Here is an 18859-nt window from a genome sequence, read left to right on the forward strand (position 1 = left end):
CCGCCCGCCCGGCCGCCCGCCGCACGTTACATAAACCACGCGTCTCTACGGTCCACCATTCCACCACTCCACTCGCACCTGCTCGTTGCTGACTTTTGGCATCACACACCATTTAAAATTATAATAAGTGACAGTTCATTTGTTTCAGCGCACTCCGGACATTTATCTCTTCAACACTTTAGAAACAATGTATATTGAAATCTCTCTAGTAACATGTTGTTTGTTATCTTTTAGAAAGTTTATATTCTAATGGTTTAAATTATTGTCTACTTAATTTCATTAATAAATACACACACTAAGTAGTTTTACTTACCTACACATATATCTTAAACATAATTATGTAGGTAATTGCCTACATGTAATAATGTTAAAATCTAATGCGACGCCGTCTCCTCGTTGTTTAATTCTCGACGCATTCTAACTAGAATGTTAACGTAAGGTTAAATTTCCACTTCACGCAATATAAACCCTTAATAAACTTGACTAAACTAAAAATCGGGCCGTTCTAAAAAATTGATCAATCGTAGCGCAGGGGCGTTAGCGTACGGTTGTAAATGCGACAGGCTGTGGGTTCAATTCCCACTCATGGAAATGGAAATATCCACTTTTAGTAGGTAAATGTGGAAAAGGACATGCATGTCTTTTTAGTCTATAAGAATTATGAAAACTATGTATAAAACATATATAATTGAAACAAACTAAGGTAATAATTTTACTATATATATCTAGGCTTTATATTAATTACAATTGAAATACGATTTCGACACTTGGTCACTGTCATTTACTAGATAAATACAAATAAGTAGATTAAATATAAATATTTAAGCAAATAAACTATATTACAATTTAATAAGAATATGAGAGCAATGAGAAATATAAAGATAAAATTTAGTACCTAGTATATCATACGCAACCTAGATACATACGTTTAGCAAATTATATATTTGACATAATTGAATATCTTCAGCTACTTAACATATCGACTTTCAGTTTCATTGTTTGTCAATGCTGAGGGCCCGCTACGTGTGACTGTGAGTCTGGGAGACGAACTCTACTATCTGTGAAGGTGAGTAATAATCTCTACATAATAGATTTTTTCGGTTCGGAAAATCTACTGGTTCAATCTCCACTAGAGGAAAGGAAATATTTTTTTAATTTCTATTTTAATTTCTTCGCTCTGGCTCGCCTCACTTTCCATCGAATCTGCGGACATTGCGTGTTTAGTGGCGGAACTCAACACCGCGCTTTGCTTTTTTTCATTATCAGAGCGAGGAAGTAAAAATATTAAATATTTCATTTCCGTGAATGGGAATCGAACACACAGCCTTTCGCGTTTACAGTCGCACGCCTGAGCCCCTGCGTCACAACTGGCCTAAAACCGTATTAATTTAAAGTATATACATACATACATATCTTATTACATGATATGAAAGTAATAAACACCTGAATACACAATTATAATTTGTCACGATTTCGTACAATAATTTCAAAGAAACGTTAATAACTAAACATTATATTTAAAGCAATTGTTTTTGAAGTACTAAAGCAACTCTACAAGATGTGGTTTTGTAAAGACATGATGGTCTCTAAACGATGTTGTTTCATGTTATTTACAACTATAATAATCATTGGACTCGATAATTGTTTTATACAGTGTAGGAGAGTTAAAAGAGTGGTTGGTGGAACGGAGGTACCTTGTGGTATTTGGATTTATTATTTTATTACATTTTTTTAAAATATGTATTATATGACGTTTAATTTAGACAGTCTAATTTTATTTTACTTCGTACTTAGTAACTTTTAGTATATAACAAGATTATATGGTGTACGTATCTAAGTGTTACGTTTTATTATTAGATATACGAATATCTTCTCTTGGGTACAGAGGTTGGAAGAGGCATACAAAATTAGAGTTATAAAAATAGTTCTTATAAAAAAATAAAAAAATATTTCTAAATAGTATTGAACACTTTCAATCGCTTTAAGTACTTTGGTTAACTATCTGTTTGGCTAATTATAGAAATGAATTAATTTATTTTAAAAACTTATTTTTAGAAATATTAAACAAAAACCGTTTTATACAAAATACTTTTTATTCATTATAGCTGTACTGTTATCTATATTTTTCTCTCTAGTAAAACGCAGAATAGTCAACTAAATTCAGAGGAGATGTCGTAGCAACCAAACACAACATTTGATTAAAAAAATAATGTTATAGCTTGTAAAGTAATAAGTCCAAACGATTATCCAAAATATTTTTAAATTATAATATACATATATGAAGATATATTGTATTGCAGGCGCTCAAAAACAAATTGTCTCCGTACGTAATGCCACGAGTCACAAACATCTATGTGGTGGTACAATTCTGTCAGCACGGGTTACAATAACAGCAGCTCATTGTGTTCAACAGAAACCAGAAGATTATGTACTGCTCCTGAACAATTACTGCACCAGCGACAATGAGACCAAACCCCTTACTAAAGTTTTAGATATAATCACACATCCTCTTTACGACAAGTGAGTTATTTATTTATATAGTCTTCATGCATAATAATAAAAAAAAATGGTACAAGCTTATGATTAATTTCCTTTGCGTAGAAAGAAATCATCAAAATGAGATATAATTTGGTTTATCTATTTGTATTTTCTTTTCACAAATGTTACTAAGGAAACGTCCAAAGTCGCCGAACCACCCGCCGAGCTTATTATTTTCAATATTCAGAAATATATTCCGAAAACCTCCCTTATCAATAACAAGTCTGTTTATCACGGAAAGGTCATAAAAACAGCTTACCTAGAAACTAATATAGATGTGTCGCCAAACCAAATAACTTGTACGGTTCCAGATACTCCAGAGCGCACGACATAGCAGTGTTACGGTTGCAGCTTGAGGCCGGTGACATAATGTGGCTTAACGATATAAGATTACCCTCGTCTTCGTTCGGGATATCAGGTAACTGTGAATGAACTGCTAACGAGCTCGCCTTCAGCTATCAGCGCTGTCACAGCCAATGAGCTATTATTATCATATTATGTTGTTCGTGTGTCTGCCAAACATTTAAATCAAAATAAGATGGTACTTGTTACACACGGATAGACAGATTATAGTAGTAATGAAGTATTTATGGGTATTTATAAATATATTATATATTTTTTAATTGTAATTTTTTATAGGAAAACATAAATCGGAAACAGAACGAGCTTATCAAGCTCTGACTTGTAATCGTGAATTTATTCATTAATGTAATACATCCATATCTTTATACATATTGTAATGTGTACAAATAAGTAGATACTATATACTATAGGTAATGCTGTTGTAAATTATAATTTAAAAAATCCAACGAATTCTTAGGTTCCCAACATCTTTATTAGTCCATAATATCTATATACCTATATTATATACATATAAAAATCAAATTAAATCAGCTTCGCACTACCCGCTTACAGCACAGTAGGCAGAGGGAGCCTAGTGTTAAGACACTCCATTACTCACTTTCTGCCGTTTCTGGAGGCATTGCGCGATGAGTGGAGGAATTCAACGCCGCGCTTTGCTTTGGACACCACAGCGAAGAAGAAGAAAAGAAAATATAAATTTAAAAAATATTTCTTCGAATGGTGATCGAACCCACAACCAGTCGCGTTTATACACACACATTGTGCTCCTCGGCGACGACTGGTCTCAATATCATATATAAAAGAATATGTACCTAGTAATACTCGTATTTATATAAATTTCCATATAGGACAGTGCACTATATATGGTTACGGCGTAAGAGATCCAACACTAAGTGAAACATCAGACATATTGGCAGCTGCAGATCTACAACTCATATCGCTCGACCTGTGTACACATTTACTAGGACCATACGTAGCTCCCGCTTACAACAGTGGAATGATATGTGCTATTGGCGAATCTGTCGATGCTTGCCAGGTTCGTATATTATTTTAGTTCTTTTGTTATTATATTTATACCTACGCAACGATTGCACTCGTTTATAAATAAACTGTGTCCTTTTGCCAATGGCCGTTATGTATTAAGAACTGTATAAATAGGCACTTTCGAAATTAGAACTTCTGAAAGATAAGTAGTCCTACTAAAATGATTAGGGTTTTACTTGTTGAGCTGTATATGTTGTTATTTTTTTTCCGCATTTTCGCTATTTTAAAAATATTTCATATTAAGTAGCGAGGCCCAACTCGGCCTGAAGCCCCCTGGAGTATCTTAACATTAGGTTCCCGGGTTGTCTACCTGCTAAATGCGGAGTACAGCCTGAGGTTAAATTGTAATTAAATTTAACAAATGGCCTAATGATTTATTATCAAGATAAGTATCTATATTTTCTTGTGGCTGACATTAGAGCTTTAAGCTTAGGCACTATTTAATAGTATACATTCAGTATACCTCGAGTTTTTGGCCTGTCATAAACACGAGACACTTTTTTTTACTTGTGGTATTTGGTAGATCACTACGGACTAATACCAACGCGAAACCAATGCGAAATAAGTACTCCCTTTACAAGTTTACTGCCATTCGGTTAGTATTTGACGTCACCAATGACCAAAATGAAAATAGATACAGAAATATGTACCCTAGTGTTTTTTTTAAACATTTTTAAAATCCTTTAAGTTTTATTAACTCACTGAAAGAACACTCAGTAGAACGATTGGAATGATTTATCCCAATAAAAAATACGTAATAAATTCCATAAATATCTTTGTTTCTTTTTTAAGGTTTTTACTAATATTTCTTGTTCTTTTTGGTAATATGGTAAAAAATAAATGAAATTACACAACGTGTAACAAAATAAAAATGTTGTTAATTTTGTATAATTAATTTTTAAGAAAAAAAATGTGTTTGTTATTATTAGGGTGATTCGGGAGGACCACTGGTATGTGATGGGAAAATTGAAGGCGTTTGCGCTTATGGTCTAAGCTGTGGCGTACCTGGAATACCCGGAGTCTACGTCAGTATTGGAGCACACTTAAATTGGATTAGAGACGTTATAAGGGAAATTGATTCCATTGTAAATAATCGCATTAGCCAACGTCAATTGTCACATCGCCCCGCTTGTAGATATCATTAATACAAAATCGTAAATTACAAAGATTTTTTGTTTTTGTTACAAAATAACACATCACTGCCTTATTGTTGATAATTACTTATGTACATATAACTTGTTTAATAAAAAGAAACCAACGTATCGTTTGCGGTGTTTATGCATCGTTTCGGAACTGAATTTTATTTGGAATTTGCTAAGTAATCAAAATCTATAGGGTACTTTCTGTGGTTCAATTATGAAATGCTAAGTACTACTGGAATAAAAGAATAAGTATACTCAACACATTTATTTTCTACCTACATCAATTTACCAAATAAATAAAGTTATTGCACTATAACAACATAGGTAACAAATAAGCAAAGGAACATCTAAAAAATTACACTTAAATTGTAAGGAATGTTAGTTTTTTCGTTAATATTGAACTTTTATTTCATTCATTATTATCATTATTCGAATAACATATTTAAAAAAAAACGGTAACATATTATCAAATTTTGTTTATAAAATTATTCTATAGGTATGACATTTTCTCTAAAATTACACATGTTAAATAACTTATTTCGAACACAATCGAAATGGTGAGAATCATCACAGCATTATTAGGCCTTTAATTAGAATAAATAACAATGATTCTTTGGGTGGATATTTAATTTTAAACTTTGGTTTCAGCCAGAATATCACAAATAATTATACTTATACAGCAGGTATGTAAAATAAAAAAATTAAGTTTTACAGAAACAAACCAGTATATGTTAATGCTTACTTATATTTTTCGTTCAAAACATTCCTTAATCTATTTATTAATTTGTTTATAAGAACAAAATCACTAAAGGCAATTTTAATATATTATGTATATGTTATTTATAGATATTTTTATCGAAGTAGTAAGCCTGAGTATGCCAGTAAATATTTTTTTATAATTCAATTTCCTTTATATGATTTCTTTTTTATTTTCATTTTGCTCTTGCTCTTTTAAATTTAAGCTACAATAATTCATATCAATTTATAATTCTTATATTACGTAAAATACGAGTATCTTATTAATAACAATAAACCTAACAACAATAATCAATCAATTAACGATATATTACTTTATGATACATTGTAGGCATTATTTACATGTTATAAAATTAGTTTGTTCCAATGCTTAAAAAATCTTATAAACTAACACCAAGTGAGTAAATGCACTTACAGCATAGAGCACTACAAAAAGAATGATTATATTGATTTATATGAACCATATATAACTTTTAATGAGAGATAAATAAAATAAAAATTATATTTCTTTCTTAACATTATATATAAAATGTGAAATTCATGTGAAATTCTACTAATACAGGCGTCATGCAAAATAAGAAGGCAATGGATGAACACATTACGTCGGAGTTTACTCTGTATAAAATTGTAGTGCCCACACAAATTGCTTAGAACATGCACTTGCACATGCATAACACATTATTATCAACAAACAACAAACATACAAGTAAATTAAAATTAACTAGTTAATTATTTTAATATGAAATGCTTATAATTTAGTACAGTATGAAGAAATACATAATTATAGAAACTAATACTCAAAAGAAACGAGGCCAGTCAGGCAGGGTAAGCTGAGGGAACCTAGTCACTCTGTTCCCCACATATCACCCCACTTTCAAGACATATTGAGTGGCGGAACTCTACGCCACGGTTATTCCACCAGAGCGAGGATATTTAAAGAATTTTCTCTTTTGTTCTATTTTATTGTTATTTTCCTTATGTGTGTACAATAAAGAGTATTATTATTATTATTATTATTAGAATTTAAATATAAGAATTCCGTCTCGTGGTTATCCCCACAACCATCGGCTTTAAATTACCAAGTATATATCAATAAATATAGTTTCATCAATTTTTCTTGAATTTTACCAATTATTTTAATGAAGATCAAACAACTTGTTACTTATTTCATAAATATAAATTAAAAAAAGGAGTAGGAGCTTAACGCAATTGAGAAAGTTTTCATTGGACGTTTGTCTCAAAAACCCCAGAGGTCCTAGAGGCCTTACTATGCTCAGTTATCAAGGTTGAGAGTAGAGAAGGGGAAATACGCGTTTTCAGCGGATGTATTAATTCAGTTTGTATAAATGGTCGTCGGCTAAAAAACTTCCGACAATCGTCTCTGTACTTAAAGTTAATCTCAAACAAAAACTAAAGTCTATCTAACAAACACATTAAATATTTGAATATTAAAACTAAGACCATGAAAACCATGACTTAGTTTCAGAAGGTGTCCCCAATGGGCTTTTCGGTGTTTTAGGAGTCGCCGGCTGTGATGACTTTTTGCTGTCTTGTCCTTCTTGATTGGATTCTGATTCTTCTAATGCAGTTTTTATCTGAAATAATTAATTTGATTAGAGGTTATTTTGACGCATAAAATTTGCGCTATAGCAACGTTTATGACACTTTATACAAAAGTGTACATTAAGTTATGGTAGGGTATGTTATTTTATTAGGCCAGACGTGGCGCATGGGAACAAAGTGTGACTGTAAAACCGTGCTACAAGACTAATAGCGACGTTAGGTTCAGCCATTTAATTTTATTAGTAATATCTCGAAAATTGAGTGGTATGCAGGCTCAGTAAAGCTAAAAAAAAATTTTAACAACAAATAGTAAATACCTTCATGTTAGTCTTGTCCTGCATTACTTTTTCGTATGTCCTAACATCCTCTATGGTCATGTTAAACCATTCATCCATCCATGTAAATGCTTGCCGGTGTCCCAGCAGAAGTATTTCTCTAATTGCCTGTATATAAAAGTATTGTAAATATCTATTAGTATATTTGACATTTTAGTTTACTGTTTAGTGGCCATAGGGGACAGTGGCGGTGTCTAACTGCATATACCATGATTGAAGGTTTTATTCTCATTTAGGAAAAGGTTATATTCTGTAACAATCTTTATTATTTCCACGGTCTAGTAAGGTAATAGTTCCACTGGTCAATATTCACTTTTCCCTACATACTTTCTATGATATTGTATATCATAGAGACTTTAAGCAGTGAAAATATCATATATTCTAATTCTGCATGGAAATACAATCCCACGCAGAATTGGAATATATGGTAGAATTTTTGCTCAAACAAAAAAATGCTTTAAATAAATAAAATGTTCTATATGTCCAATAATATACACTGTTGTATAAACTGACCTAAAGTTTGTAGTTTTTGTACACAAGATCATATAATATATGAATCAAAAAAACCAGTTGTGGTGCAAGAGCAAATGCATGTGACCATAACATAACAGGTTGTGGGTTCGATTCCCACTCAAGTAAATTCGGCGAAACAAGGGAAAAAGACTGTCTTAATATTAGGTTTTTTCTGCCTATACTGCTGTGGGCAGAATAGTGTGATGTTAAAAAAATATCAATGATAATCCTAAAATACATACCCCTTGAACATAATCCTCTACTTTGGTTTGCAGGCCCCAAACTTCAAACTTAGCATTAACTACTTTGTAACAACACATAATAGGCTCATGACTGTTCCTCCATCCTTCAGTAAGTGGTCCTCGGCCAGACTTCTCTGATTTAAACAATTTAGGATCCTCTGCCTCTTTATAATGATGAGGTTTTATCTCATCAAATGCTATATCCAAAAAATCCACATCACGCTGTTCCAGCTCTTCCTGTGTTAAACCTAAACACTGAAAATAAAAGTTTAATATTTTTGCAAATATAATATTATCAATTACCTTTACCTGCAGCTTTGCTCATGTTCTGTAAATGACTTCCAGGTGACCCTGGACACACATTGACATGTAAATGAAATAATGGAATTCAAATTACTTGAAGATTTTGAAGAAGAAGTAATATGAATTCCATATAAAACATATATCACAATTTTTTAGTTATGGAAATAATTTGAAATTTCCATAACATGATTTTAGCTTATAATTAAATGTCCACAATATTATTTTGACTTATTATAAAATTTTTACAATATGACATATAATTTACTCGCTACTTACATTGTCTGTTGTCCCATTATTATTTTCATATCTTGTTTGAATTGATATTGAAAATTTTGGTATAAAAGAACACTGAAAGAACATAAAAAATGTGATTAAAAATAGAAGAAACTTTAGTAAAAAAATTATTGCAATTATATTAAAAAAATATATTATAACATATATTATGGTATACAGGGTGGAAGAGGCTTCAGCGCTTCTATTACTGAAACTGCATATAGGGTAAAATATTTTAAACCCAGAACTAAAGAAATTAATCAAGGTACCTCAACAGTTTTGATGTAGGATTATTTTTCATTTCATGATTTTCATCCATACCTGCATTTTGTATGACACACACATATGTTGCCGCTTTGATGGCTAAGTGTGTGGGTGTTTATGTTATACTTCACAAATGGCATTTTATTTTAAAACAATAATTTTATTATTTATTTTGTTTGAAACTTTTTCATTTTAGGGAATTATTTTTTTTTTCTGAATTATATTAGGCTTTTATAGAGTAGTTAAAACTGTGGTTTCATTTAAAGTGGTGCTGACAATTCCACCCTGTATATATATAATACTATATGTACTTCAAAAAACAGTTAATAGATATTAAATATGTATCATGATGGATAAATTTCTAATAAGTACTTTTTAACAAGTGACTAATAAGTACTTACTGTATATTCTATGATGTTTCAGTTAACATGAAAAAAAAGATAAATTATTAATTGTCAGTTAGTCAAAAACAATTCATAATTACAGTTTAAGAGACATTTCTATTATTATATTATATTTACCAGTTATTGTATATGGATAGTAATTCCATGCTTTTTCTGTCACATAAAATATCTTTGGTATGAGACTTTGGATCCAATATGGTAAATGGCTGAAATTAAGTTTATTTTAAATAAAATTTGTACAATTATATACAATAATAATTATGTTTACACTATAAATATTCAATTACAGTACCTAGAGAGATGGATTCTTTTTTCAGTAAACTGTCCAATGCCATTAGCTTCATCATTTACTTGTTCATTAGCAATTACCTCAACTCCTTCACCATCGCTAGACTGTTCAAAACTGTGCCGTGCTATCATATATAACTGGCCAATGCGATACTGTGAAGTTTATAAAAATCATTTCACATAATTTATATATATATAAACATAACCTGTAATAACCTTTATAAGAAAATAAAATGATACCTCCTCTACTGTCATTGGCATACATATTCTATATTCTTTCGTTAAAACCATTCTAAATTACGAATACTAATTTAAATTAAAGTTTGCCTGTGTAATGTCTTTTAAATATGCGTTTTTCCTACTATCAAGAGAAAGAAATGACAAATGACAATTGATAAGTCGCAAACTGACAATTCACAAGATAGTAGAGATGTTGACCATGAAAAGTTGCCAATTACTTAAACAATAATATTTATTATTTATTATTAAAAGAGGAACTGTAACTGGTAACTTTAATGACGGACAGGCATTTAATTTAAAGTTTTATTGTGTAAGATTTTTTTTTAAAATGAACAATTGAAATCTTTACGTTGATAAACATTGAGGTAATATTATTTAATTCATAAAATAACAAAATTATTTTAAAATTCATATCCAACTATAAACTACAAACTTTCAGTTTCCAATCTTTAACAAGTCGCAGTTTTAAAATCAGTCGCTGAAAAAAATCGCAAGTGCACAGCTTCCATTGGTTTCCTTAGCCACGAAATCATACGGTTAAAAACCGTGACAGTCTCGGCGTAGTGCGGTCTAAGCGTAGATGTAGGATTGGTTTTCGTGATAATTATAAAATTATTCTATAGGGTATACAGAGAACGCCCCAGCTTAAAATAAAAACCATGAGAAATTATGTGTCCGGTGGCACAACATGGTGCACCGCACTCTATACAATTTTTACGCTAACCTGAGCGAGAAAATTAATATATTGAAATATTATAGTTAAGGCCATGGTCACGCAACACTTAACTAATTGCGACTGTCGAAATAGCACACAATGTCTTTAAATTGGGCAGAAAGTTGGCAACCAGTCTCTTAACACTAGGACTACCCTGCTACACATATAGTATATGTGCTCCATGTATGTAATATATGAAGTACCGCCAGCGGGATTCTTTTGACAAAAGCGGCATTTAATTTTTTATTTATATTTTAATGTAATATGTTGGTTGTGGGAATCAAACCCACAACCGTCGCGTTACATTCACCCCCTTGAGCGGCTAAACCACGACGGCCTCAAATTAGTTTTTATTTTTCTTAATGCATTATTCTTAAGCAGTTTGTCTATATTTTTTTTTCTATTGTCAAATTTGTAATTAAAATCGTAAAAGGAATAATATAACATTTTCTTTATAATTTACTAAAAATCCACCGAGTTGATGACTAAATAATAATTAATAATAATTATTAAATTAGATTAAGTAAAAGTTGTAACTAACAATAAAAACATGAATATTATTAATTTTATTTATTCAATTATGTCTTCTAATTTACAATAACAAACACATGAATGTACAGTACCATTGTCTTAATGTACAATTTAAAAATTTTAATTTTAAATAATTAAATTATATTTTTGTATAATAAGTAATTTCAAATTAAAGTGAACATTTTTATTTTCACATATATTTATTTTTGCAGAAATTTTCAATAGTACCTACATTAAATAAATTTTAGATATTTAGTTACATTTATTTAGGCTATGATCTTGTGATTAATGTTCAGAAGACATACACGGATGCTAGATCATCATAATCATATGTTCTCTTTAAAAATAGATCCACTAACGAAACACCTGTTATGTTATGTAAGCCAGAATTAACAGGTAAAGTAGTCAAATTTACATAAGTTGTATTTCCTGGTTCTAAAGGTCCTAATTTTCTATTAGAAACACCACACCATAGCAGACTTGAATCTTGAAGTGATCTTAGTTTAAGAATTAAATCCAGTGTCCTATCACTTGCATTGACTATTTTGCATTTAAAGTCAAATGGTTCATCTACTGGAACTTTACTAGGTAAATTTTCATAAGTTACTCTTATATCTCCATAATCAGGAGTCATTCTTTGCAGCTGACTTGTCTGTAGTCTACCTTTCTCACCTAGATTAGACCTCCAAACAATATCTAATTTACCAATATTTTTAGCAGCAGCAATTAATTTTATATCTCTGGAAATATTTTCTTTTGGTGTTAAGCAATATAAATATTGGCAACTCTCTTGTGGTTGTAATAATGTTACATCCCCAAATACTGATATACCAGTATCATCTTCATTGAGAGATTTCACTGTAAACTGATGAGAACTTTCTAATGAAACTTGTTCAAGTATCATTGGGCCAGATGTAATATTTTGCACTTGTGCTTCAACAAACACATCATCAGATTCAGCATTATAAAATTTGGTTTTTACATCAAGTGGTTTCAAAACCTCAAATTTAAAAAATTTTCTAAAGGAAGCCAGTGTATTGTAATTTGACATATAAGTTACTTCACAAACTAAAATATGTGTACCTAAATCCTTTATTTCATGATGAATTACATCACTAAGTGTTTCATCAATGTCTAACATGATAGGTGATTGATTTTGTTGTGTGGGTAATGGGATTCTTTGAGAACTTGTTTGTAAATCAGCCTTAATGGACACACTTTGAACTGGTTGATTTGTCTCATTGTGAACACAAATATAGCAAGAAAAGGTTTCTCCTAGGTAAATATTACCAAAACTTTGAGGCAATAAAAGAAACTGCCCTGCAGATAATGTTTCCATTTGTACAACAGAGGTGGCATCATCTTTCAAAAAATTATTTAAAATATTCCCAGGCAAATCTTTAAAATCACAAGTGACTATTTTAGGGCTGATCAATGCTGGTTTCGTCAATCTCATAACTTTTAAAGCTACTAAATGATCTACAACTTCTTTAGTATCCATAATTGGTTTTGATTTTTCTTATAAGAATTTATTTGTAACTTTACAAAATGTTAAAGAATTTAACCCTCATTGCCTTACCAGTTTCGGAAAGGTTTGGAAATTATACTTCTAAGTGTTATTCCTGTTGTCTAATTTCTAGAAGTGTATTTAATAAGTTTAAGTTTTATTGTTGTTGTTGTTCTTTATTTATGGCGTTCCGAACGTGCCAGTTCAGCACTAATCACTTCGCTTCGCTTCACGTTGAATGGAAAACACACAAAGGAGAATGTATGGTAAAAGAGATAACTTTTAATTTTAATAGTAATTAAAATTATTTATCATTTCAAAAGTCATAGTCAAGTGTCAACTCATGAATTCAATACTGCGGGCCACAGAATACATTAAAAATGAGCGCTAAGACATCCAATCACGAATGAAACGGAAAGGTAGATTTTTTTTTATACCATGCCATTAAATGATTGTCGGTTATCATATAATTATAAAAAATATGACTGCGGTAATCGAAGTGGTAATACTAATGGTATTAAAAGATAAAAACGATACTATACCGTGATCTGTTGTTTTTAGTTCTTATCTGTTGTCTATTTATCACTGTGCTTCCCTCTGTTAGAAATTGACAATATTGTATTTTACTTTATAATTTTAGTGTCGTAAATTGTAATTATTAAAGTACATAAAACAAATAAAATATTTAGATAATTTATGTTAATTATAAATAATTATTACTTAAATATTAACGCATAGTTATACATATAATAAAATACCTACTCTCGATTAAAGTGTGCTTACTTTCAACTGATAATACATATGAAAATATTTCTGATGTGGCCCAATCATGTTCACTTAAATAAAACCTAGGTTATTAGTCTATACAATTGACTACTAAAGATAAATGTTTTTTGTGAACTTTGAAGGACGTAAATAAAAATGGCATATCAAACACTTCTTCAAGAATATATGCTTGTTCCACCAGTAACAAGAGTTTATACAACAGCTTGTGTAATAACAACTTTGGTTGTTGTAAGTAATATATTTGTTAACATTATAAAACGGTTATATTATTGTTTATGACATTATATTTTATATTTCAGCAATTAGATCTAGTGTCACCGTTTCAACTATATTTTAATCCTATAGTTATTTTGAGGAAGTATCAATTATGGAGGCTAATAACAACATTCCTTTTCTTTGGGAACTTAGGATTTAATTTTTTCTTTAATATGATCTTTACATATAGATATTGTAGAATGTTGGAGGAAGGATCATTTAGAGGAAGGACAGCAGATTTTATTGTCATGTTTATATTTGGAGGATTATTAATGATTGTATCCTTTTAAAAATATCATTTCAGCATTAGTATATACCCATACTAATGCTGAAATTCATATATTTCTTTGTTTAATCATATTAACACTGTATGCCTAGAATTTCCTTAACCAATTTTTCAGATATGTGCTTTCTTTGTAAATTTACTATTCTTAGGACAAGCTTTCACTATTATGATAGTATATGTATGGTCCAGGCGTAATATATATGTAAGAATGAATTTCTTTGGATTGATGAACTTTCAGGTAATATAACTATAATTATTTTTATTTACTTAAATATGTTTTTGTACTCAGGTACACTCTTTTAAGAAAGATTTATAATTTTAAGTTACAATAACTTACATAAGTAAATATTATATGTATCCTATATATATATCCTATCCTATCCTATATCTTATAAAACAAAGTCGCTTTTCGTGTCTGTCTGAACTTTCTAACTCTTCTTCTTTTAAACCACCCAACGGATTTTGATGCGGTTTTCACCATTAGGTCGAGTATTTCTCAGGGAAGGTTTATATATAGTTTATTACTTGTACATTCTTATGTAAATTAACATAAATACGATAAATGTGTATAAAATCCTACCCGTTGAGACACTTTCGCGCATGCGCTGCTTTAATGGTAAGTACTACATGAAAATAATGTAGTGGAGTATTTTTCCTCTTAATAAGATCTATAAAAAAGTCCGCGATGGCATATTCGTATCTTTTAAGGATAACGGGCAGTGATCATATTTCTGTCTAAAAATAGTAATTTCAATATATTTTTTATTGTGAGGGATATTTTTCCATAATGATATTAATCCTTATCCTTTAAAATACTTTATTAATTTTCTACGTTAAACGAAGATAAAATTTGCTTTTTACACTATTTCAAAATTGTAAATAGTTTTAGAGAAAAACGCATTTAATTGTTGACACATCACGCCGTTCACACATCAGCTATATCGAGTCAAGTTTCACTTATCCCTTACTCTCAGCTCTCTCACTCTCTCTCGCTCTCTCTCTCTCTCAACTCTCAATAAGTATATTAGTTACGTTGGTTGGTTTTTCATTTTAATAAATACTTTAAAAGTTGTTACAATATCAAAAAATCCTTGCTGCGAAACGGCTCGCCACTCGCCATGCGTCCGCGACGCTTATACAAGCTTGCTTAAAGAAGCGCGTCCGCTGCGCCTGCCTGCCTTACACGCATCGGTAGTTCAGTGGTAGAATGCTTGTCTGCCACGCGGGCGGCCCGAGTACGATTCCCGGCCGATGCATTCTATTTAATTTTCCTCACAGGCAGCCACGTAGTGCTTGCTTTTCATCAGGGACAGAATACCGTCTTCGGCATTAACCACAAGCTCGAAAAAAAAACCCACCTGCCTTTATAGCAACGAAGATTCAGATGCGTTTGCACGTATTGGATAATTGAAGTTGAATGTATTATTTCAGCGCGATATATTTGGTTTCATATTTTTTGTAGTAGTTATTAGTAGGTAGGCTTTTGTTTATAATTTCTTCCGTTTAAAAATAGTCATTTAACTATCTAAAAATAGTAATTTAAGTATATTTTAATAAGTACTTGAAAAGATTAGTACAGATTTAAAATTACGGTACCTACTAAAAAATCCTTGCTGTGTAAAACAATTGGAAAATCCTTATTGAAACTACGAAAATGCGGATTGCATTAGGGTTTAATTAATTTTCACATTATCTTAAGTGCTTTGCAAACATATATTATATGAATAATCCCGAAGTTAAAGCGGGCGAAGCCGCAAGAGGGTCGCTAGTATTTTATAAATTTGAAACAACAAATAACATAAATCATCTAAGTTATAAATATGCAGCCATTTTGCTGTTCAATGAAACTATTAATTATTATTTCCAATTGTCTTTTAGGAGAGTCATTTAAAAATATGTGCAAAACTGAATTTATCATCCTATTTTTTTTAAATAAGAATAAGTTTTGCTAAGCTATTAGTACTGTTTATTATAATATTTATACTTATATGTCTGTGTATGGAATTTATATAAGAAAAAATGTTATTGGTGGCATTTAATAATGTAATATTACCAAAAACAATGATTTTAGAATTGTTTGTTCATGGTGATCTCAGGAACAGCTTAACCAATTTAATTGCAGTTTTCACTGTTGTATATTGGCAAGCTTCACTTAACATTGTTTTTTTTTATTTCAATCGGTTTATAAATATAAAACCTATACCATGAAATTTCTATGAATAACCAAACCAAATAATAACCAAAATTGCTATAAATAACTGTTTTATTGAATTGACTAAAACTTTCTCATACAGATGTTACATATAGATGTTTTTAAAATATTACTATTATGAGAAAATGAAACTAATACAGATTAGTAAATTAATAATTGTGTAGTTTAAACAGTTGAAGCCGTGGACAGTCAGTGCTACAATTTAAAAGTAGATTATGACTGCGCCTACAGTGGGACAGTGTCCGACTGAAAAATACAATAATTGTGGGCTTGATTCCTGCTCACAAACAGTGAATTCTTTTTTCACCTTGGTAAAAAGATGAATTTCAACACAATAACTCTATAAATTAGCAAAGTAGATATCTTGATACTAGGTTCCCCCTGCATACCTTGCTGATACTATATATGGGATACATCATGAAGCTAAAAAAACATACATTAATATGGATATCTTTTTCAGGCACCATATTTACCTTGGGTCCTATTAGGTTTCTCTGTATTACTTGGAAATGCAATATCCGTGGATTTAGTGGGGATGGCAATTGGCCATATTTATTTCTTTATAGAAGATGTACTCCCGCGACGCAGAGGAGGACAAAAATTATTGAAAACACCAAAGTTTTTGTAAGGACCTTTTTTGTTATGTGTATGAATATTCATTATTATATATATATATATATATAATAATGAATACTCATATACATAAAAATATATATATATATATATATTAATCGCAGCAAGTGACTGGAAATGTGATGGTTATTCCATTCACATAACAGGGAATGAATCAGTAAATATTTTTTACTCTGGTGAAGAAGACAAGCTATGGTGTTGAGCTCCTCTACTGAACACGTAATGTCACGAAAATTGAGCGGAAACCGAAAAATGGTTCCCTCTGCTTACCTTGCAAAATTTTCTAAATTTTTATTCCTTTAATAACTTAATTTTTCCTTTTTTTTAGAAAAAAATTATTTGATCCACCAGTAGAAAACCAAGACTATGAACCGTTACCTGAAATAGCCCAAAGGCCAGAGGCCAGAGGCTTTAACTGGAGGAATCCAAATATTCCCAATGAAGAAAATGGTGAAGTTTACAGATAAATATATATAATAAAATATTATTTATTTTTAAGCATAATGCCAAAATAGTTTTGTTTAACAAAATTTGTAATTTCACTATACATATTAAATGTAAATAGTTAAAATTGAAATAAAATATTAAAATCAAATTAAGTATACAATATTTTTTTTTTGTTTTATGTGTAGCACAAAAAAGGAATAATAACTGGGAAACTAGTAATTTTATGTCATTTTTGTTACGAAATTTAAGGTCTGTGTATATTAAAGTATGTATTATGGTATTAGTATATGTAATTTGTGATCACATTACATATTAATACTAGTATGTAGTGTTTGTTTTATTTAATACACCATTAACAATTTATACTGACACAGGTATATATAACAACTGTCCAAATATATTAATAATAAAAACTATGTAAATAGTTGTAGATTAAATTTTGTGCTTAAGAATGTATCACCAGATGAAATTGCCAAAATGTTCAAGTCTTAATTTGAATGAAATTAGTGACTTGTGGAGCATGTCTGTTAAATTGCTCAATACTATTATACCTAATATTGCTTTTGACAATTGTGAAGAATGCAGTACTTTTCCTGATATAATGAAATATAATAAAATAGTGCCGCTTTACAAAAGTGGAGATAGACTAAATCGTAAAATCTTTGAAAAAATAATATTCGACTACCTCATAATTTTCTTAAATATTAAGAATTCTTTCCATAGTGAGCCATATATATGGTTTCACCAAAAGCAAGTCCACTACAGATGAGGGTGCTGCACTTCTAAAGCATATTGCATGCATGTGGTAAGGTGCAAAATGTCATTGGAGTGTTTTGTGATATATCCAAAACCTTTGATTGTGTAGACCAGGAAACTATAACTTAAATTATATCATTAAGCTATACAGGTGCTGCCCTTGATCTTATTACTTTGTATCTAAATCAAAGAAACCAGAAGGTTAAAATAAAAAATGTAAAATCATCCCTTCCTTTCTAGGGATGGGCGTTGTACAAGGAACTATTCCCTCCTTTTATTGCTTCTTTATATTAAGGATCTGCTTTTTATATGAGGAACTTATGTGATATAAGATATTGGATAGCTGCCAGTTTATGTAATAATTAAATTATACCATTGACATTGAAAATACAAGAGACAAGTAACTGCTTAGTTTCTTGCCAGCTGTTCTCAGCAGAACTGGCTTCTGAGCCGGGGATAGCTT

General features: G+C 30.5%; 4 protein-coding genes across 4 annotated transcripts; 2 read left to right on the plus strand and 2 right to left on the minus strand.

Moving 5' to 3' along the window:
- The first annotated feature begins 72 nt into the window (after nt 1-72).
- On the plus strand, nt 73-5341 carry LOC146533935 (kallikrein 1-related peptidase b11-like). Its single transcript, XM_085194071.1, has 5 exons — nt 73-1066; nt 2301-2520; nt 2850-2956; nt 3750-3937; nt 4875-5341. Exons 3-5 carry the CDS (start codon nt 2908-2910, stop codon nt 5088-5090), a joined length of 453 nt encoding a protein of 150 aa, XP_085050197.1. The 5' UTR covers nt 73-1066; nt 2301-2520; nt 2850-2907; the 3' UTR covers nt 5091-5341.
- Nucleotides 5338-10444, minus strand: rdgBbeta (cytoplasmic phosphatidylinositol transfer protein 1). The gene is made up of 8 exons (XM_085194073.1): nt 10269-10444; nt 10033-10181; nt 9858-9946; nt 9738-9745; nt 9076-9147; nt 8497-8751; nt 7724-7849; nt 5338-7438 (listed from the first exon to the last, which is right to left on the minus strand). The coding sequence occupies exons 1-8, from the start codon at nt 10317-10319 to the stop codon at nt 7298-7300; spliced, it is 891 nt and encodes a 296-aa protein (XP_085050199.1). The 5' UTR covers nt 10320-10444; the 3' UTR covers nt 5338-7297.
- A 1094-nt stretch (nt 10445-11538) lies between these two features.
- On the minus strand, nt 11539-13430 carry LOC146533937 (trafficking protein particle complex subunit 13). Its single transcript, XM_085194064.1, has one exon. The coding sequence runs from the start codon at nt 13013-13015 to the stop codon at nt 11807-11809; it is 1209 nt and encodes a 402-aa protein (XP_085050190.1). The 5' UTR covers nt 13016-13430; the 3' UTR covers nt 11539-11806.
- Nucleotides 13431-13605: 175 nt separating this feature from the next.
- Der-2 (Derlin 2) lies at nt 13606-17968 on the plus strand. The gene is made up of 5 exons (XM_085194066.1): nt 13606-14035; nt 14107-14340; nt 14464-14586; nt 17021-17184; nt 17522-17968. The coding sequence occupies exons 1-5, from the start codon at nt 13943-13945 to the stop codon at nt 17658-17660; spliced, it is 753 nt and encodes a 250-aa protein (XP_085050192.1). The 5' UTR covers nt 13606-13942; the 3' UTR covers nt 17661-17968.
- The last annotated feature ends 891 nt before the right edge of the window (nt 17969-18859 follow it).

Source organism: Heliconius melpomene, chromosome 12 (genome assembly GCF_056956725.1).
Source record: "Heliconius melpomene rosina isolate 202511_hmr_F chromosome 12, ASM5695672v1, whole genome shotgun sequence".
Classification (NCBI taxonomy): domain Eukaryota; kingdom Metazoa; phylum Arthropoda; class Insecta; order Lepidoptera; family Nymphalidae; genus Heliconius; species Heliconius melpomene.